The sequence below is a fragment of the Drosophila sechellia genome, chromosome 2R (assembly GCF_004382195.2).
Source record: "Drosophila sechellia strain sech25 chromosome 2R, ASM438219v1, whole genome shotgun sequence".
Classification (NCBI taxonomy): domain Eukaryota; kingdom Metazoa; phylum Arthropoda; class Insecta; order Diptera; family Drosophilidae; genus Drosophila; species Drosophila sechellia.
In genome coordinates, this window is record NC_045950.1 from 14,534,430 (window position 1) to 14,553,494 (window position 19,065).

Consider the following 19,065-nt stretch of genomic DNA (forward strand, 5'->3'; position numbering starts at 1 on the left):
TAAATATATACATCAAATATATAGATAGATACTGTGTCAACTCCTTTAACTCATTAAATGGTTTTTTCACAAAAATTTATTTCGAATTATGTGGAAGCAGCAGATGTTGTATTTTTTTTTGTATTTCTTTTGTATTTTTATTTAAAACATACACTGATAATGTTAGTTGAAAGTTTTTTCTATTACTTCCAATTGGAAGTTCTTTTAAATGCCTCCAACTTAATTATAAAAATTAAAATATCCTATCGATAACCAAATGTGCAATCGATAGCGTGTCACCTCTGACTCAAGTGCACTCGAATGCAGCGTGACCGTTTATGGCAACTTATCGATAATTTCACGGCCACACTGATCGAATGTTCAGTTCTACATTTAAAGCGTAGTTTGTCGCACACGGAATGGTGCGCGAGTGCAATCGACTGCAATAATTAAACAAATCGCCAGCGTGCCACTACTAGTAAAATTGCAATAGCCTAGCGGGGAAAATTGACGAGCAATTGAATTAGCAAAGTAACAAACATTTTCACAAACCACGTAACGTAACACATGTGCGTGCGTGTGTGTGTGGGTGCGAGCGAGAGGCAGTGTGTGTCAAAATGACAGCAGTAGCAACAACGAAAACAACAACAATAGCAACAGAAGCAGCAGAAATCAAATGAACAACAACAACAGCCTACTTAACCAGCTGTGCGAGGTCGCTTCAGACCCCCCTCCCACCTTTCCCACAGAAAACTGAAAAAGCAAAACCACATTTGACGAAAGTAAAATCAAAATTGTTCTGTTCCCTGTGGCAAGCAACATCAAGCTCCAAATTGTCAGTTACGTTATCAAAACTCAAAACACAGCAAGGGTGTTATGAACATACTAAATCCAGGCAAATTCAAGTGTATCGTATTTAATCAACTGCGTCACACTTGGACGTTTCTTTTGTTTATCTGCGATTTCCTGGCCAAGATTTACCGGACGCCTCGTATAACTGACCACCAGGAGCAGCTGGCCAACCATAATAATAATAACAACAACAATAATAACGATCTGATCATGGAACAGGACATGCCAGAGGAGGAAGTGGGTCAGCCAGAGGAGGCTCTGCCGCAGCAGGACAACGGTGAGCATGTCGCCCGCTTCAATGCCATTCAGGCTGCCGTGGAGCTCATGGACGCAGCCAGCGATTTGGACGAGGAAGAAGATGAGGAAGACGACGACGTGGACGTGGACTACGGCGATACCGACTCGGACTCAGAATTCGAAGAGATGTACTCCGACGAGTGGTCCAGTTCCAGCGATGAGCAGGACGAGGGTACAGAGCTATCCAAGAGTGTCCTGAATGTCTTCCTCTCGCCGGACCAGCAATCTCAGGTGGCCAGCCAGCTTCCTATGTACGCCTTCCAGCCATTGCGTCTCGTCAAGTGCCAGTACAGGGATAAAAATATTCCCGGTGGATTCCCTCTTGCACGCAGTGGCCACCGGATCATCGCCTCCAATTCGCATCTGTATTCCCTGGGTGGCTACAATCCGCGGAGCGCCATGTCTGCATCACGCCACGGCCGCTGCCTTCTCTTCCAGGAGCTATGGAGTTACAACTTTGCCACCAGGACCTGGAGGCTGGAGCTGAATGCGGGCAATGCCGCCAATATGCCCGTGGAGCTGGCCTCCAATGCATTGACCATTCACAATAACGTGTTGATTGTGAGTATCTATTTGATGCTAATCTCGGCAGAGCGGGGCGGGGTTCGAGGGCTTTAAGGCAGACGAAAATAGATGAGTTGGATTGTCTCTTGCTCGTTGGGTGTGTTGGTAAACACAAAGAAAATCCAATTCGATTGAAAATTGTGATCGTGAATGAGTAGCAGAAAAGGTCTTTAGTTTTAGATTTCTTTGCTTTATTTCGTTCAAATTGCTAGTACTTGAAGTGATCATATTTCTTTCTGTGTAGGTTAGGCAAACCATCAATTGCAATAAAAAAACTTGTTTGTGCTTAAGTAGAAAACACAATTGAATGGTGAAATGAGCAGAGAAATCAGGCACAGCTGATCGCGGAGATCTCGAAAGAGAGTGAATTAGTAAAGTAGTGAGAGAGGGCTAATCTGGGCAATGAAAATCGCCAGGGCCAATGCCACGCCCTGTTCCGCGTCTCCGCACCGCCGCCTCTGCTTTTTGTTTATGCATTCTAAACACCCGAAATGTCAACCCAAACAGCTGCCCATGGCCATTGCCGTTTGCCTCTCACTCGGAAGGCACCTCCTCCACCATCTCCTCCGCCTCTACCACCTCCATCTCCTTCTGCTCTGCCTCTGCGCATGCCAGGCAACCCTCTTTTTCCACTTTGGTTACTACGCAGTTGTTTATGCTGCTGCCGCATGCAACAACTTGTTTTCCAGCTTTCCCCACCTCGCGCTCGGCTGGAAAAACTGAAAACATTGTATTTACAATTTTCACCCACCCAGCAGCTGAGTGCGCGCGCTTTTTTAGTTTTCGGGAGGAAACCGAACCGAAAGCAAAGCCAAACGGGAGCTGTTGGCATTTCATGCTGGCAGCAATGCCCTTCCCTTGCATTCCACAATTAGCTATAATTTGATGACGAATCATGCCCCGATACATACACAAAAACACACTGGAGACACATGTTTCCGCTTATCGGGGCTGCAGCTCAGCCTCCTAGCCCCACCCTACTGCTGGTCCCACCCCATTTTCCCATTTCTCTGCTCTTTCACCACCAGGCGATGATAAGCTGCTGCAGCTCAAGTATCTGCTAATTAAATGCATTGGCAGCAATGTCAGGGGTGTCGGTGCCACCCGCTTAACTCTAAATACATACATATATGTAACTATATATAGAAAAAATCCAGAGGTTTAGAAAGCTAAATTGTTTAATAAACAACCAGTTTTTTGCCTAATCTCACGTTCTAGGAAGAGCCATAATATATAATTTTCGTAACAATTTAAAGGTAAAGTTTAGGAAAGTGGGCTTGTGTCCATTTTGTTTACTCTTTATTCCAGATCGTATTCCTTCTGCTTCCCTTCTTTAAAAGAAATAAAATTCTAATTTTACTACTTCTCTTTCAGTCTCATGGCGGCACTGGCTATCCATTTGGAGTATCCTGCTCCAACGACTGTTACATTTACCGAACGGCTAGCGCTGGCGCGACACCGGGCGTGGATCGCCTGCAGGTGAAGGGTGACCTGCCCACGGCTCAGTACGGACCGGGAATAGTGATCCATAAGCACTTTCTGTACACAATCGGTGGAACGACGGGATTTGATTACACTTGTGATGTTTATCGTTTGGATTTGCGCACCGGTATATGGGAGAATGTATACATAAGTCGTCCGGAGATGCGAGACGATCCTGAAGGACGCTACCGTCATGAGGTCGTTTATGATGGCAAGCACATCTTTGTGCTGGGCGGCGGAACATCGCACTCTGTATACGATTTGCAGCGCATTCCGGCATACAACCTGGAGGCGAACTGCTGGGATTACTTTGAAACATATCCCGATCAGCGTGCTGTGGATGCAGATGACGGCAACAGAGGCTATCCAAAGCCGCGCAAGTGCTTTTCGTGTGTGCAACACCAGTCCTCCACTGGGGACATCGAGGCCTTCATCACGGGCGGTCTGCAAGTGAGTTAAACATCCTATAAAGATATTTATAAAAATGATAGCCGTAGCACATTTTAACTTTGTGGAATTTAGACAGAATTTACACCACTCTCTTTTGAGGCTGTCAATGCAGCAACTAAAGCGAAATCCTTGATTTGCAGGGCGACTTCTCCACATACTTTTCGGACATCTGGAAGCTTAATCTGCGCACCAAGCATTGGTATCGCATCGAGACCGCCATCCTGCCCCGCCCGCTCTACTTCCACTCGGCGGCCCACTCCGATAATGGATGCATGTACGTATTCGGAGGCATCGAGTACATTGACAAGGAGATGCGCCGCCGCAACGATCTGTATAAGATGTGGATGACAGTGCCCAAACTGAGCGAAATGTGCTGGGACGCCATCACATACTATAACGACAATCTCGACTTGTACGACCGAAAAACGCTACTGAAAGCCGGTATACCGAAACGTTTTACGGAACGCCTACCGCCGCAGCGCAGGAGGCGTTTGGACCCGAGCCAGCCAGACCCGTCCATGCTAATTTCGCTGTACTCGAACCCGAAACGTGCCCGATCTTCGACGCAATAAGCCTGCTACTGTTCCCACACAAATAAATCGAAATCAAGGAGGGTAGCGGAGCCATACTTTTTCGAAACTCTTTCAGTTGCAGAACTTTGTTATCATTGTTTTAAAGTTTTGTTTCACATTGAGCGCGCGCTGTGATCGAATATGAAGAACATTTATAGTTGTACACATGTGTATTTTGATACTCGTGTTTCCTATGCGGACATGATTAGCATGTAAATAAGATTGTAATTAAGTTTAGCTAGCGCAACAACAGCCAGATGCAGGCCATGCGTATGTATTCTAAACTACAGCTTACAGATCAGCCAGCGCACCCCCAAAACGGAGCATCAGAAAAATTCACGATAAATCTATGAATCTTTTACCTGGTCCTCGAATCTTACTTGCTATATCGAAACGCGGCCCTGATATAATGTTCCACCCTCTTTAAATCCAAAACACATCCCACTTTGCACCCAAAACAAGACAAACAAATAAACCCATAATTAAAGGCTACACCAAACAATGTCATATAGATGGATATCCCCAATGTATTTTTGTCAAAGTGTACATAATACTTAGCGGTAGTAATATTTAATTAACAATAAGACTCCATCAATATTGCGATATCATGTACCAATGCAGTACTGCTCGCCCCCGTGGCGAACGTTGGTTTGCTCGGTTTACATTACCCAAGACTAAATTTGGTTGAATCTAAGTTAATAAATAAATTTCTAATGCAACACCAGCGACGTTTCACTCGTACCATTCGCTTCCTGGCGCAGACCATCCACAACGTACTTGCCAATGACCCAGTTTCTTGAATTTGCAGTCCCTGCTCCGAAATTTCTCGAGAGGATGGGGGCAAGCAGGCAGCCAGGCGGTGGTGCTGAGTCATGCGCAATTTGCAATCCCAAAATGCACCCTGCTAACCAGGATTTTCGGCTAACTGCGTAGCACCAGCGACCAAAAGTACAGGTATTCGGAAACTGAGGCGTTTCGAATTTTTTGGTGGTTGAAAGTAACTACTGTTGCTCTGACCCCGTGGAGTGCTGATGCATCGCATGGTGGTAGTGGATGAACGGGGGGAGAGGAAGAGTGCAGCTCTGCTGCGTAATAGATCCGTGACCTGGTTTGCCAATGACGTCACCAAATACGCCTTCAAATTCTCGTTATGCGGAAATTATGGATGGAACGCAGATAGCTTGGCTGCCATTTTAGCAATTGAAGGGGCGAGATAAGTGCCTCTGAAGAAAGTAGCTGATAAAACGAAGCATAACTATCTGCGGATTATGGTCTGAGTCAGCAAATGTAAGTAGGGGATAGAAATATTAAAAATATTAATAAATTCAATGTCATCAAAGTTCAACATGTAATGAACATTTTTTAGATACTTGGGATACACTAAAATGTTGAGTTTAATAGATGTGTCCAAATTATCTATGTAGTTATTTTTGAAAAGTTACAAAAATAATGAAAAAATAAAAATATTGCTTTTTCATTAGGTTAATATCTAATTTGTAAATGATATATTCTCTGAAGAAACTTATCTCTCCGTTTCTATATTATTATCAAGTACCGAAACCAAAGATAATAAAATGAATGTTTCCCTTTTCCCAACCGTTAACAGAAAAAAACAAAAACAGATAAGAATAAATATTGAATACAAAAACAACTAATCTTAATTTGAAAATTTCATTTGCTTATAATTTTAATATCGTCATATAGATGGCGCTACATCTGTCATTGTCATTCACAGCGCAACGCGCACACTTTATCAGCTGAATTCGTTGCCATTCAGAATGCAGTGTTTGTGAAGGCGTAGTTCTGTTGTTTTTTATATTTTTAAATTATACACAAAATGTTGAAACCCAAAGCTTTGACGCAGGTCCTCAGCCAGGCGAACACCGGCGGAGTGGAGAACACCCTGTAGGATAGACCCTTACCATGCCATTCCTTCAAAAATCACTTATCCCTGCACCCCCACAGCCTGCTCAGCCAGGAAGGAGCTCTATTGGCCTACTCCGGTTATGGCGATAAGGATGCCAGGATAACGGCGGCCATAGCCAGCAACATATGGGCGGCCTACGAGAAGCACGGACGCAACGCCTTCCGCGAAGGTCGCCTCAATTTCGTGCTCATCGATTGTGAGAACGGTCATGTGGCCATCACACAGGTGGGTGATCCTCTTTTTTTTTTTGTAGCAGCGATTCCTTCTAAAAAAACCTTAACTACATTCCTTGTTACAGGTTGCCAGCGTCCTTCTGTGCCTGTACGCCAAGCAAACGGTGGGATTGGGTCTTCTGAAGCAAAAGGCCATGTCACTGGCCTCCTATTTGGAGCGACCGCTTAAGCAGATCTCGGCTTCATAAGTAGAAAACAATGATGTTCCGAACTTGGTCGGAACTGAATAAGTTAATAAGTGTATGCATTAAAATTGAATCAAATGAATATGAATAGTCTGCGGAAAGAGAAAAGCTTAAACGATAATATATTAGTACTCGAAATTATGGAGCTTTAAGGATTTTGTTAGTATATAAGGAAAAACTTGTCTGCGTGTTTTGCAAATTCTGAATTATTTGGATACAGGGTCAGGTTTATTATTCTGCAAGATTTGTGCAAGAAAACACACAATCATTAGGGTATATTATAGAAGAAAAATGTGGACCTAATTACTAAGTATGGACTCTGCAAGTGCTTATTCGATGGCGTAGAGCTTCAGGGTGCGGTCCATGCTGGTGGATGCCAGATACTGGGCGTGCTTGCCGAATCTCACGCCCGTTGCCAGGGCCGTGTGGTCGTTGAATACCTTCAGTTCCTGCCACTGCTTGCACAGGTAAACCCTGTAAATAAAACGAAGCAACCGTCAGAATTTCATTTGTACCGTGGCAACCAAATAAACAAGTTAACTAGGGAATCAATTTCATCCTTGGCGAATCTAACTTAACAATGCGAAAGTTTAAAAGAAAGGTTTACCGCGAATATGAAAGTAAGTATTATATTCTAATATGCGCAGACTTAAAAATGCATGCTGCTCTTCAAGATTTCGTGCGACCCAAGACTCATGTGGAACCGGAGCCTCCAAAGCCCATTAACTTATCGATTGCGGACTTCAATGCGGTGCGAAATAATTCATTTTAAGAGTTCCAAAGATAAGTTTTATTAATATTCCTCAGCGCGGAGAGATCTCCAATCCCCGTGCTCCTTGCGTGGTCACCACCATTGATCCCCATTATATTAAGGACGCCAGTGCACAACGTTTGGCCAGAAAATTTCGCATGAAAACGTAAGGAATCAGATGAATTATGTGCTGGTGTAATTTCACATCTTTTTTCAGAGACATCCTACTCTTGAGGGAGATTACCCGCAATCGCTTTATGTACTATGCCACGCAAGAACTTTTTTTGGACCGCAAACGCGAGAAGGAATACCAAGACAATATATACGAAAAGGCCGAGGAGTTTCACAAGTTTGCAGAGGAGTCGCTCAAGAAAATGGAGGCGGAGGAGTTCAAGAAAATGTTAGAGGCCCAAGAAAAGCTGAAGACGCTGAAGGAAAGCAAACTAAGCGAGGAGCTGAACGAGGTGAAGCTGGAGCATCAGCGAGTGCTGATGGAAGTGCAGGAGGTCTACGGTCGTTTTCAGTTTTTGCTCAAGCTGATCAGCTATTTTGATGACACAGTGGAGGAGGAGCAAGCTGACGGAGACGATGCCAGCAATAAGCTTAGCATGCCGCAGGAAATCGTTGCCATGGAGATCACCGAACGACATCCTGCGGGTCTCGAGCAAGTGCGTCAAGTACAAGAGTACATGGACAAGATAGTGCGTCCATATTTGGCCAAGCGTAATCATCTCAATGCAGAGATCTGGATACGTGGCTATGAGAGAAATCGCTTAAAAGTGTCCAACTACAACAGGCGCTTTTCTCAGTTGGCCCTCCTGAACCACATCGTAGCCATCCTCCATGACAAGGCCCAGAAGACATACGAGCGCCAGGTGAAAGCCAATGTGTTCCTCAAGGATCCCGAGTTCCTGCAGCGACGAGTGGCAGGTCTTCAGGAGCGTGCCAAGGGACTATTAAATGACTACGAGCAGAGATACTGCAAGGAGTGAGTTGTGATGGGTACATGTTTGAAACTACTATTTTATATTCTTAATTTCCAGCAAGCTGAATATAAAGCTGAATAGCATTGTACCAATTATTCTCAAGCAAATCCAAAACAAAGTTAAGCCGGAGCAAAAGCGAGAGGTAACGCACCCGCCATCCAAGGCAGCAGCCCAGAAGTCGTCCAAGCAATGGCGAACTCTGGAAGACATGCAGCCTCCACCACCGCCACCCAAGTCCACATACGAGGACGAACAGGACACGACTCTAGCCAAGGTGGAGAAAATCCAGGGCTACGTTTTGGAACTCTTGGCTAAACTGGACCACATCGAACCGAGCAAGCTACGAAGTGTCGAGCAGCAGGTTCGACGTCGCATGGCAGCGGAGAAGGAGATGTCTCGCCGTGCGTTGGTTAAGCAGAACCGGCTACACAACTGGATGGCGCACTTCAAGAAGCATCATGATCAGCAGGCTGAGCAGCGATGGAAGAACAAAGTCTAAGCTGAATAACAGCACTCTACTCAAAACATTAAATGAATCCAATTTAAAACTTATCTTAACCTCATGCTGAATGCTTTAAATAAGAAAAGTACAATTCACTTACCTGACATCGCTGCCGGCGATCGCCAGATAGGTTCCGCTTTGGTCGAAGCACAGATCCTTGACCTCGTAACCGTCATCAAGCTGGATTGTCTTAAAGTTCTTCAGCTTTCGCAGATCCCACAGCTTAACGCAGGCATCGTCTGCAGCGGTGGCCAGGTAGTAACCGTTCTCTGAGAAGGAAATGGCCGAAATGGGACCGGTGTGACCAGGGAAGTTGGCCACATTGCTCTGCTCCTTCAAATCCCAGATCTTAACCTGAGAGTCCACGGTGCCCGTACCGAAGATCAGACCATCGGGATGGAATTGCGCTGTCGTCAGCCCGACTTCGGCAGTATCGATTACCTTGGTGAGCAGGCGTCCTGTGCGGATATCGGAGAATGCCCAGTGTTTGTCGGATGATGTGGACAGCAAGTAGTCGCCAGTGGGGTGCAGTGAGAGTCCAGTAACAGGACCTTCGTGGCAGCGCAGGAGCAGCTGCGTCTGCGAAGTGGGCACGTGCCAGATGCGTATGTTCATGTCGGGCGAGCCGGTTATGACTGTATCCTCGTTGGGATGATATATGACTTTGGTGATCTTCTTGGTGTGTCCCTTCAGGATGGCCACCATCTGCTCGGTGTCCTTGTTGAACACGGTAGCGTTCTTATCGTTGCCTCCGGTCAGAATCTTACTGTGATCAGCACTGTTGATGTCCAAGGCCAGAATGCCGGGTACGGAGGCCGAGTGCAGACCGGGATGGGATGCCACGGTAAGAAAGTTCTTAACCTGATCCGTTGTAACCAGATCCTCGGGCACAGTGCGTCCGCGCTTCTTGCGCTCCTGCGTCAGCACCGTGGCCTTGTCCTGCAATTTTTGTATGACCTCGGCGCTCATGCCCGCCTGCTCCATGGGATGGGCAGCAGCTCCGCCAGCCTCAGAGGCCAGGGCAGGTTGTGGTATTGCCGTGGGTGCGTTGGCAATGCCCGCCTGCGGTTTCAACGTGGCCAGAGCCTCGCGAGCGGCGGCCACCTCCTTATTGAGGCGGGCAATGACACGACAGGCGGCATCGTGCTGATAGAGCGCATGGGACAACTCCTGGCGCGTAGTCTGCAACTGCTGGCGTTGTGTGAACGAGTGAATCATGAGGGCGTCCCACTCGTCCTGCATCGTCTTCAAAGTGGCCGGAATGCTGGTGGCACTTGGCGGTTTCGGTTTCACCACAGCCGGCGTCTTGATCTCGATCAGCTCCTCCGGCTTCAGCTCCGTGCCGCTAATGGGATCGCAGCCATTCTCCAACAGATACTTCTCAATCACCCGCTTTTCGAAAACGGCTCCCGAGTACGGGGAAACCACGGGCGTCTCGGGGACTTCGTTTGTCACTGGATGGAACGGAAAGTGCGATTCATAATGGCCCAATTTATATCAAAATCTAATTTATTCACTTACGTGCGCAAACCAAAGCCATTGCTAATTGTGATTATGTCGCTTTTCGCGTAGTCTAGTTGGTAAATTAAATGTTTTACACGTTTTTCCCGAGCCAAGCGCAAATTTGTCGGCAAAGCCGCTTCTTCATATTATGCCAGTCACTCGGCGACGCGGGAGTTTCGATTACAGGGCTGCCAGATCAAATTGAGAAGTTTGCACAGAAAAAACTAGCTAGATTTTAAATAACATTTTATTATAAATATATATAATAATATATTTTAGATCTATAAATTCACGTTAAAATTTCATAGGAAAATTTTGTTAACCGTTCGCAAGTAACATAAAATACGTAAATCAATCAGCTGTTTTATCGTTTTGCCAATCACAGTACCGCACGCATAATCCATAATTGTTGGCAACCCTACCACGTTGTTTCTGTTATTCAATTCACGATCTAGTTTTATAACATAGTTTACTGCCATTAAGGTATATTTTTAAAATGCTGAAGCATTTTGCGCGATGGCGTCTGGGCAGCCAGTTGCTAAAGGGAAGTGCCGCACCAGTGAGGCAAGCCTCCAAAACCTCCGGCGCAGAGAACTCGTTAGCCGGCACAGAGGAACCCCAAAAGAAGTTCGTCAATCCGTTTTCCCAGCCCGCTCCTGCGTTAAGTAATGATACGATATCAGAGACCAAGGAGGAACGGGATAAGCGACTGAAGGTGCTGCAGCTGGAGGCGGACATTGCCCACCAAGAGGGTCGGCGCGTGCCGGCACTGGAATTCTTTAAGGATCATCATTGGGAGCACGTGCTGACGCTACCCACAAAATCAGCTAGGATCAAGTACTTTGCCTATCTCTGGCAAATCGAGATGAAGAAGGAGGCGGATCAGCGCAAGAAGGCAGTGCGAGCGGAGGAAACCGAGAGGCGGGTTGCCGAGATGCGAAAGGAGCGCGCGGAGAATACGCACATTATCTATGGGCTGGGACACACATCGTTGTTTCTGCGTATCTACGATACCACTATTAATCACTGGCAGAACAACCGGCTCACAAGGGCCATGCAGTTCGCCCCCAAAATGGTGTTGGATTGCTCCTACGATGAGCACATGAACAATCGGGAGGCTACCTATGCAGCAAAGCAATTGATGCTGTGCTTTGCAGAGAACCGGATGAACGATGAGCCCTTCGATCTCCACTATTGCAACGCTCAGATGGACAGCAGATGTATGCAGAGCTTCCAACGCTACATCCCCACCATTCACAATCCAGAGTTCCCGATAAACTTGCATAGCAAGTGCTTTACGGAGCTGTTTCCCAAGCAGAACCTGGTGTACCTAACGCCCCACTGCCGCGAGGATCTGGTCACTTACAACCCTGATGACATTTACATCGTGGGCGCCATGGTAGACACTATGAATAACGAACCCCTTTCGCTGGCCAAAGCCAAACGATTGGGTCTACGAATGGCGAGACTGCCCCTGGATCGCTACCTACAGTGGAGTTCCGGTTCGGGAAAGTCGCTAACTCTAAACCAGATGATCAACATTATGCTGGACCTCAAGAAAACAGGCGACTGGGATGCGGCCTTGAAGCATGTGCCACGTCGGAAGGTCGTGCAAAATGAATTCCAGCACCGCAGGGAGAAAGATCATTGGAGCACAGGCACGCGGGCCAGGAAGCTTAATATTCGAATCGATCATTTGCTGGATTTTGACGAGGATCGTCGGCAGGCTACCTCTTTTGCAACTCCGCAGAAAGTAAGGCAGCGACGGGAGGGCTTGGAGTTCCAACTGGACACTTGGGCAACGGGGAAGCAAAAGAAAAAGCAGAGACAAAATTAAAGTTACTCGTTGTATTCATTAAGATGCATATTTTATTTTATTCGAATTCGGATTTCTTATTCATGGGAAATTAGTTTTTGGTTGTAGGGGACCCTCTGCCTCAACTTCCATCTTAATGGCTGCAACAGTTTGGTTCGATGAGGGAATCTCCTCAATCACTAGACCAGTATACTCTTCAGAAGGTTCCCCATAATCTGTGTCTGTGTCATATTTGAAAGTTATTTCTGGCACGGCTTCTGTCACGGCTTCATCTTCTTGTTCCTCTTTATCGGTCTTTTTGTATTTTAGCCACATGTTCTTGGCGTTGATGGCCTGGTAGTTGATGGCCGCCTTCAGGCCAGCCTCCTTCATCAGCTCTTTGGCTTTAGATTCGTACTCCTGCACACGTTCTTTGCGCTCAACCGTCATCAGCTTGGTTTCCAGGATAAAAAGTGATTGTGCACGCATCGCCTGGAAGAAATCCTTGCTCAAGAAAGAGTAATAGTTATAGGCCATAAAGACGACATCAAACATATTGTTCCAATGAGCTGCTCCCTGTTTCAGCTGCTCCATCTCCAACGGCGACACAAAGTGCACTGTTACTCCGGGCACGTGGATCCACGGCTTATCGTAGGCCGCTTGCCCAGCCGCGTCCTCTTCCTGGTGGTTCAATAAGGGCGTCATCAGCAGCTGAACGGAGCCATACCGTCGGGAACGAGTGGTATCATGCTCGTAGGCCGTCTGGGTCAGCAATTCGTGGAAGAATTCCATTAGATTGCGTTCGGTTATGTCGGTAGCACGATAATCATTATCTCCGTGCACTGAATGATGCATTCGCTCCTCCACGGTGCGCAGCCCGAAGCCACAAAACGGTCCAGTCTGGATATCACCCACATAGCCACGGTGGATGAAGTTGCGTCCATTGCGCACCAATCCAGCGGCCAGTGTCTTGTTCGGCTTGCAATGCTCATATTCCGGAAAAACGAAAGCCACTCCGGTCTCGCGCCAATAGCGGTACTCCTGCGAACAGATCTGCTGCCCTCCACGATCCTTTAGGGTCATGCTCAGGTCCCAATCAAAGGCCCCGTTGCGATGGTCATACCGGGTGCCGAGCAGGGCTCTCGACCTTTGCTCCCAGTAGGCGGTCACCTCAAAGACATTCCACGGTTGCGGCTGCCAGAAAGTGAAAGCCATCTCCAAGCCATCGCGCTCTTTGTATTTCAGTCCCTCTATATTCAGCATGGGAGCCAGGCGCTGCAGTTCCTCTTCATTGGTGACCATTTTGAGTAGTGTGCGTCCCTTGGCTGCCATGTAATGGTGCGAGCTGGGGCGGATCACCGCATTTCCGTAGAGGTCCATGAACAAGTGCACCTTGGACACTAGGTTAAAGGACTCGGGATCCTCCAGGGCTACGCCCAGGAGCAGCATGTTCCTGGCCTCGATTTCGGCGCAACCATCGAGCAGATAGATATTGAGTTTGGGTCGAATGCGATGTGTGTACCTCTTGGCCAGCGTCTTGATCACATGCCGCGGATCAGCTCCACCGCAGATGAGGATGTTTAGGGTGTTCAAAGTATTATCTCCGGCCGCTTCTTCTGCTTCCTCGCGTGCATGCTCATCCTTCGGCAGCGGGTCGTCCTTGATCTTGAAGGCCTTTAGGTACTCCTCGTATAAATCCAGCGCGGAACTGATTCCCCACAGCATTTTGACCTTGAGTGGCTTTGGTTTTTCGATGAAGTCTGGATCTGGAAACTTATTTGGTTATGCTATCCCCCAAACTGACTGTTCACACTTGATTGATGGCAGTTACCAGGACTACTTGTTGTCGCCGTTGTCCCGGGCAACGTCTTGCTCCTGCTGCACTCCCTTATTTGCGTGCATCCGTTGCGGGGATTAGGGAGCACTGGCAATCATAACGGAAATTGCTTTTCGATATCAGTGGCTGGCAGCGGGTGCTGGACATCATCCTGCAGGGCAGTGGGGCCACATCCACTTCACCCTGGTGTGGAGCAAAGTGGCGGGTAATGCATTATTCAGACTTGGTTGTTTGCTTTCAGCTGATTGGCAAGGCGAGCAGCAGCGAATCTATCGGGGATTTCCCTTGGATTCCTAATTGGATAACTTTCTGCAGCAAACAGTTGCTTGTGCTGCTAGTGAGGAGTGTGCTTATGAGGATTTTTAAATTGAAATGCATTTTTTAACTTCTTTCTTCTACTACAAAGTTTAACCCTTTCGTATGCAACACTTTTTAAATAAATTTAATAATTTGTTTTTTTTTGCATGATTTCACTTATCTAAGTCTAACCTTTCAAACTAGCCATGCACTCTACTGCTTTTGTAATCTTTGTAATTTTTATATTTTTTTAAATCGCTAATCGCGAACAAATATCCAAAGCGGATGAGCGATAATGCGACTAGTTTTTTGTCGATGCTTTTTTTTTATTGTTTGCTTGCGGGAAAAATCGTTGTGGCCGAATGGATTTAAAGCCCGCGCCAAGTGGCTCACTTTATCCTGATACTTTGTCTGCGCTGTGCTAGTTTTTATTCAGTCTCAATTCGTCTCGTTTTCGCGTCTCCCTTTCAGCAACTTTTCTTTGGCAATGCCGGAAAGTTCGTAATACATGAGTAAGTCTTCGCCATAAAGTTTTCCGCCTGCTCGGAATGCCTTTCAAATGCTGCTCTTTTGGCCGGGTTTACGCTGCGTATGCGTGATTTGACGATGATAGCTGGCAAGGACAGAATTCGTATGTGCTCAGCTATGCCTAAGTGAAAACTCAGAAAGTACACTGAAACAAAACTTATGCTGACAATGTGTGTATAAAAATATAAGCACTGCTCTTTAAATGGAGAGTTGTCCTATTGTCACCTTAACAATTTAAATTTCGCTTAAAAGTTACTAATTTTATTCAAAAGGTAAAAAGTTCTTCAACTTTTTTGTCAGTGTAATAGGAAATGACAGAGAAATGCGCACTAAAAGCGTTTAGTACTCAATGTTCAGCTGAAATTAGAGCTGAAAAATCCATTCAGTTGATGATGCAGTATGATGGGGAGTCATTTTGCGTAGTCTTTCGAAGCATTGGCATTTTTAATTTTTGTTTTGTGTTGCAAAAGCTTGTGCCGCAAAAGTCATTAAGTTCTCCGCAAGCCAAAGGCCCCGTATTCGACTTCCAAGTTCCAAGTGGAGCATCCTCCCACTCAATTTGTCTGCGGTTCAGTGGGTTCAATTCATCAGTGCGCCGCCCTTTTCAGGTTTTCCTGTCACTTTCGGTCTTAGCCCAAAAAACAAAAGCAATAAGAGAGGCCAAAAGCAGAAAAGGGTTGACCAAGGCTCGCCACTATTTTTTCCCCCATTTCCCATTTCCTTGTAGCTCATTAAACGAATGTGTGCCAATCGATCAAGGATGCATGGCCTTTGCTTTATTGTGTGCGTGAAACACACACACGCATACCAACACACTTATCAGGAGCATTCATTGTCAATGCTTTCCGCAAACTTTTCTCATTAGACAGTGCAAACAAAATGGCTGCGTCTGCGGTTTTATCCACCCCAAACCAACCAACCAACCATCCAACCACCCATATCACCCAACCCGGCCACGATGCGGATGCCTGCTGATGCGGACGCTTTTGGCTCTTGTTTGACGTGGGCTTGGCAAATGGTGTCATAATGGCCGGAGAACTGCAAACAAACAATAGCTGGCGACATTGGGACAGATGGGCCGAATAATGAAGAGTGGTAGCTGTAAGCTCCATGCATAATGAAACAGGCGAAACTGAATTAATTGTTGGCAACTCGATGCATGTGACTTCGCATGAACCTTGAACCGCAAGCCATTCTTTTGGACTTACAATAGAACATAATGGAGGGAAATCTCTTTCAGAGTCTTTAAAAAACATATAGTACATATGCCAAGGATTGAGTTTTCTTGAGTTTCTTTAAGGATTTCGAATAAAAAGTGCATCTCTTTCGTTCTCCAGTAAAGTTGAGTTTAATTTTAATTTAATAGACATTGACAGGGGGTGTACATTGCTGAGTGTTTTTGTGTTTTTCTATGTTTAGATATCGCTATCCGATTCCGTGGCCATATCCTTGTTCGTCCGTATTCGTTTCCAGGTGCAAAGTTCCTCGGGAGATGCGCTTGGCTCAGCTACAGAGATGTGGACACTACACTACGCTACATAGGAATAGATTTCTTAGTTTAACGAAGTTTCACTTGCGGCATGCATGGAAATATCCAGTGTAGAAATATCATTATGTCGTTCTCAGTTTAAAGTTGATTTGCGGTTGCATATTATTTATTTTCTTTTTATTATTTTTATTTGGTTTTTCGTTCCAGGCTAGAACCTCTGATTGTCAGAAAGTTATTGAAGTTATATCCGAGGGAAGTGCAAGCCCGTGACCCGAAAAAGTGCAATTCGAACTAATTCTACAGCGAACATAGTAGCTTAGTATATATACATTCAATTGCTTAGTTTCCTAGTTAACCATCAATGTTCTCAGTGTATCTGTGTGGGTGTGTGGATTTCATTAAGTAATGTTTGTTTCACTTGTGTTTTTTAAGCATAGTTACGCTTTTTACCCCTTTAGAGAGCTCGTATCTGCATATCGCATTTGAACAGATTCTAAGTTATTGCGTTATCGGGTCAATACAATTAACATTTAGCTCTGGCTTGGTAGGTACATAAAACACTCTACAACAATAAAATTTGTAAATGGTAAAGGGCTTACTTAACTCTAGAATTCCTACAAAGTCTGAGACGGTGGTTTATCAGATTTAACTACATTCATTTCATTCGTTTACATCTACTCGTACACAGAGATAAATGGGAGATGGGTTATGTGTTATGCTCGTCTGCCCCATTATTGCTTGGTATTTTGGATAAGTATTCCATTTAATTGCTGTATCAGGTCTTATCCCTTGTGGTATCCTCCTCCTCCTGAAGCGAAATGATCTGCATAAATTGACAACAAATTCGGAATGTACTTTAGAATGTCTGGGATTGTATTAGCATTTGCATTCTAGACTCTAGACGCTATACTCTATATACTCTATACTGCTAGTATAGTGGCATGCCCCAAACATTGAATTAATTGCCGGCATCTACAATTGCTGCCAAATAAACGTTACTTGCACGAGACATCAAAGCAAAGGGCTCTCGCTGCGGCCTTTTGGCCAAATTAAGATGGTTAAGCTCTAGTGCCATGGCTAAGGAATTTGTATCTGTACCTGGTAGATTGTATATACTTACTTGCGGATATCCAGCCGGATGTGCATGGGTTGTTTTGTCGATTATACACATATGTATGCTATTATACGAGTACGTTATAAACTGTGTAGAATTCTCAAAAGTGTTTCTGGTTCAGCATTTGCATTTGAGGTATAGGTATGCCCGTATTACTCTACTCGAAAGCTAAGTGTGTTCTAATGCCTAGTACTAATTAATAACGTCCTAGCCCCACTGAAAGAAATCATCGAAGTCATCTAGAAGACGAAATTTAACCAATAAATTAGCCGATTTGGGTTAGTCAAATTTTGGATGGTGCCGTTCGGTGTTTGGTTTCTTGCAAAGTGCTCTGTACGGTGGACTCTAGTTTCGAATTGCGGAAAAAACACTGGAGTTGGAGATAGCATGCCAATCGAGTGGGTGGTGGTTTTCATTTCATTTCTTTTCTCGGTTATTATATTTAGTATTTATTCAGAGTGCTGGCCGTTCCTACTGCTCCGGATGCACTTGTCTATGGGAGCAGTGAGCTGCGGGAACTGGTTTTCGAACTGTGGGCGGTGGCTGTTGGTTGTGGTGGTGGTTGGTGGTGGTGGTGGTGATGGTCGTTCGGTCGGAGTTGTGGTTCGGATAGTTGGAATGGAAAATGGGAACTTCATTTTCATCTGTTATATGGTTTATCTTTTGTTTTTATTGGATTAGCAGCAGAAACGTGGCCAAACTGGACAACAACTTTAAAACGGAACGAGTACTCAAAAATATGCAGGAAGTTATATAAATATTTATATATATATATGTATATATGTACACATCGAGAGAGCGTAAAATCGTTATAAAATCCAGAGAAGTCGAAAGTGATAACAAATACTTAGTGAGATCGAAGATTTAAGGATATGGTACACAGGCTCAAGTTGCGGGCTATATTTCCACAGTTCCACGATTGGTTTGCCGATCAAAATGCTTGAACTGAACGTAAAGCTGGAAGAACGAGCTGCTTACCTCTGAGGACACTACTCCCTGACCCCGTTTCCATATCATTCGATTTGGATTCAATTCGATTCGATTCCGCTCGAGTGGAATTGATTGGTTTTAATTCGCTCAATTCATTACCCGGCCAGCGATGCACTGGTCTCTTGTTTGCTTATCGAGTTAATCGCGTTTCCAATTTATTGATTGCCATTTTCTGCGTTGGCCAATGCGAAATGAGCACGACCACCGGTCGGATGAGCACTTAATATTCATGATGCAGCCATTTACTCGAAAGCCATTACAGTCGAAAACACGCAGAGTTGGCTTGTCATTACCTGGGCAAAAACTAATTACTATTAACAATGGAAAATGGCATTCGCAGTCTCATTGCAGCGATTTCGCATCTTTTCCTAAAGCCATTTGCAATATTATTCCTCGGGTTTCTTGCTTTAAGTCGCATTCAATTGAATTCGTTATATGAAAATAATTAACATTAGCCTCAGTTTAATTAAACAAATAAAGAGTGCCAAAGGACTTTTACCTATACTTTTAACTCATATCATGTTTTTACTAAAAAGTTTAGAACCAATTATTGTTTAGCATCTTGTCGATTGATACCACATATCATTAAATTATACTATTAAAGCAAGTTTTTGCTCTATTAATATCTGAGAAATTTCCGAATTCAGAAAGTGATTGTTTTCCATAGTGTACTTACCTGAAACACAGCTTCCGGGCAATTTGACCATAGATAATTGGGTATAATTGAACGAG

The 19,065-nt window shown here is 45.1% G+C and overlaps 7 protein-coding genes across 11 annotated transcripts in view; 4 read left to right on the forward strand and 3 right to left on the reverse strand.

Annotated features, from left to right (window-relative positions):
• The first annotated feature begins 346 nt into the window (after positions 1–346).
• Positions 347–4,917, forward strand: LOC6609797 (kelch domain-containing protein 10 homolog). The gene is made up of 3 exons (XM_002034415.2): positions 347–1,689; positions 3,067–3,624; positions 3,765–4,917. Exons 1-3 carry the CDS (start codon positions 856–858, stop codon positions 4,194–4,196), a joined length of 1,824 nt encoding a protein of 607 aa, XP_002034451.2. The 5' UTR covers positions 347–855; the 3' UTR covers positions 4,197–4,917.
• Positions 4,918–5,962: 1,045 nt separating this feature from the next.
• Positions 5,963–6,679, forward strand: LOC6609798 (ragulator complex protein LAMTOR2 homolog). Its single transcript, XM_002034416.2, has 3 exons — positions 5,963–6,101; positions 6,162–6,348; positions 6,422–6,679. The coding sequence occupies exons 1-3, from the start codon at positions 6,034–6,036 to the stop codon at positions 6,542–6,544; spliced, it is 378 nt and encodes a 125-aa protein (XP_002034452.1). The 5' UTR covers positions 5,963–6,033; the 3' UTR covers positions 6,545–6,679.
• Positions 6,680–6,729: 50 nt separating this feature from the next.
• LOC6609799 (pre-mRNA-processing factor 19) lies at positions 6,730–10,430 on the reverse strand. The gene is made up of 3 exons (XM_002034417.2): positions 10,302–10,430; positions 8,881–10,234; positions 6,730–7,015 (listed from the first exon to the last, which is right to left on the reverse strand). The coding sequence occupies exons 1-3, from the start codon at positions 10,318–10,320 to the stop codon at positions 6,871–6,873; spliced, it is 1,518 nt and encodes a 505-aa protein (XP_002034453.1). The 5' UTR covers positions 10,321–10,430; the 3' UTR covers positions 6,730–6,870.
• Positions 7,012–8,830, forward strand: LOC6609800. The gene is made up of 5 exons (XM_032715505.1): positions 7,012–7,161; positions 7,216–7,292; positions 7,349–7,458; positions 7,510–8,280; positions 8,336–8,830. The coding sequence occupies exons 1-5, from the start codon at positions 7,122–7,124 to the stop codon at positions 8,775–8,777; spliced, it is 1,440 nt and encodes a 479-aa protein (XP_032571396.1). The 5' UTR covers positions 7,012–7,121; the 3' UTR covers positions 8,778–8,830.
• A 266-nt stretch (positions 10,431–10,696) lies between the features above and the next one.
• LOC6609801 (mitochondrial ribonuclease P protein 1 homolog) lies at positions 10,697–12,142 on the forward strand. Its single transcript, XM_002034419.2, has one exon. The coding sequence runs from the start codon at positions 10,780–10,782 to the stop codon at positions 12,118–12,120; it is 1,341 nt and encodes a 446-aa protein (XP_002034455.1). The 5' UTR covers positions 10,697–10,779; the 3' UTR covers positions 12,121–12,142.
• Positions 12,117–14,119, reverse strand: LOC6609802 (dynein assembly factor 3, axonemal homolog). Its single transcript, XM_002034420.2, has one exon. The coding sequence runs from the start codon at positions 13,801–13,803 to the stop codon at positions 12,181–12,183; it is 1,623 nt and encodes a 540-aa protein (XP_002034456.1). The 5' UTR covers positions 13,804–14,119; the 3' UTR covers positions 12,117–12,180.
• Positions 14,120–16,064: 1,945 nt separating this feature from the next.
• Positions 16,065–19,065, reverse strand: part of LOC6621890 (NACHT domain- and WD repeat-containing protein 1) — a 33,658-nt gene continuing 30,657 nt past the window's right edge. For 2 of the 5 annotated variants that reach the window (XR_004361375.1, XR_004361374.1), the window contains 2 exons: positions 17,350–17,582; positions 16,065–17,052 (listed from right to left, as the gene is read on the reverse strand). Coding sequence is in view for 2 of the 5 variants with exons in the window: in XM_032715339.1 (XP_032571230.1) it covers positions 17,005–17,052 (48 nt within the window). In the remaining 3 variants the exon portion in view is untranslated. Of the gene's footprint in view, positions 17,053–17,349; positions 17,887–19,065 lie in introns of all 5 variants that reach the window. The other 3 variants (XM_032715338.1, XM_032715339.1, XR_004361373.1) reach the window with 2 other exon arrangements.

What these genes read in the sequence shown, in the direction of transcription:
- LOC6609797 (XM_002034415.2), top strand. Translation starts at nt 856, where the DNA reads ATGAACATACTAAATCCAGGCAAATTCAAGTGTATCGTATTTAATCAA. An exon ending in TTCACAATAACGTGTTGATT is followed by an intron (nt 1,690 to 3,066) that starts GTGAGTATCTAT and finishes CTTCTCTTTCAG; the next exon opens with TCTCATGGCGGCACTGGCTA. An exon ending in TCATCACGGGCGGTCTGCAA is followed by an intron (nt 3,625 to 3,764) that starts GTGAGTTAAACA and finishes CTTGATTTGCAG; the next exon opens with GGCGACTTCTCCACATACTT.
- LOC6609798 (XM_002034416.2), top strand. Translation starts at nt 6,034, where the DNA reads ATGTTGAAACCCAAAGCTTTGACGCAGGTCCTCAGCCAGGCGAACACC. An exon ending in GGCGGAGTGGAGAACACCCT is followed by an intron (nt 6,102 to 6,161) that starts GTAGGATAGACC and finishes GCACCCCCACAG; the next exon opens with CCTGCTCAGCCAGGAAGGAG. An exon ending in GTCATGTGGCCATCACACAG is followed by an intron (nt 6,349 to 6,421) that starts GTGGGTGATCCT and finishes TCCTTGTTACAG; the next exon opens with GTTGCCAGCGTCCTTCTGTG.
- LOC6609800 (XM_032715505.1), top strand. Translation starts at nt 7,122, where the DNA reads ATGCGAAAGTTTAAAAGAAAGGTTTACCGCGAATATGAAA. An exon ending in AGAAAATTTCGCATGAAAAC is followed by an intron (nt 7,459 to 7,509) that starts GTAAGGAATCAG and finishes ATCTTTTTTCAG; the next exon opens with AGACATCCTACTCTTGAGGG. An exon ending in GAGCAGAGATACTGCAAGGA is followed by an intron (nt 8,281 to 8,335) that starts GTGAGTTGTGAT and finishes CTTAATTTCCAG; the next exon opens with CAAGCTGAATATAAAGCTGA.
- LOC6609799 (XM_002034417.2), bottom strand. An exon ending in ATCGCCGGCAGCGATGTCAG is followed by an intron (nt 7,016 to 8,880) that starts GTAAGTGAATTG and finishes TTTTATTTACAG; the next exon opens with GGTTTACCTGTGCAAGCAGT.
- LOC6609801 (XM_002034419.2), top strand. Translation starts at nt 10,780, where the DNA reads ATGCTGAAGCATTTTGCGCGATGGCGTCTGGGCAGCCAGTTGCTAAAG.
- LOC6609802 (XM_002034420.2), bottom strand. Translation starts at nt 13,803, where the DNA reads ATGCTGTGGGGAATCAGTTCCGCGCTGGATTTATACGAGGAGTACCTA.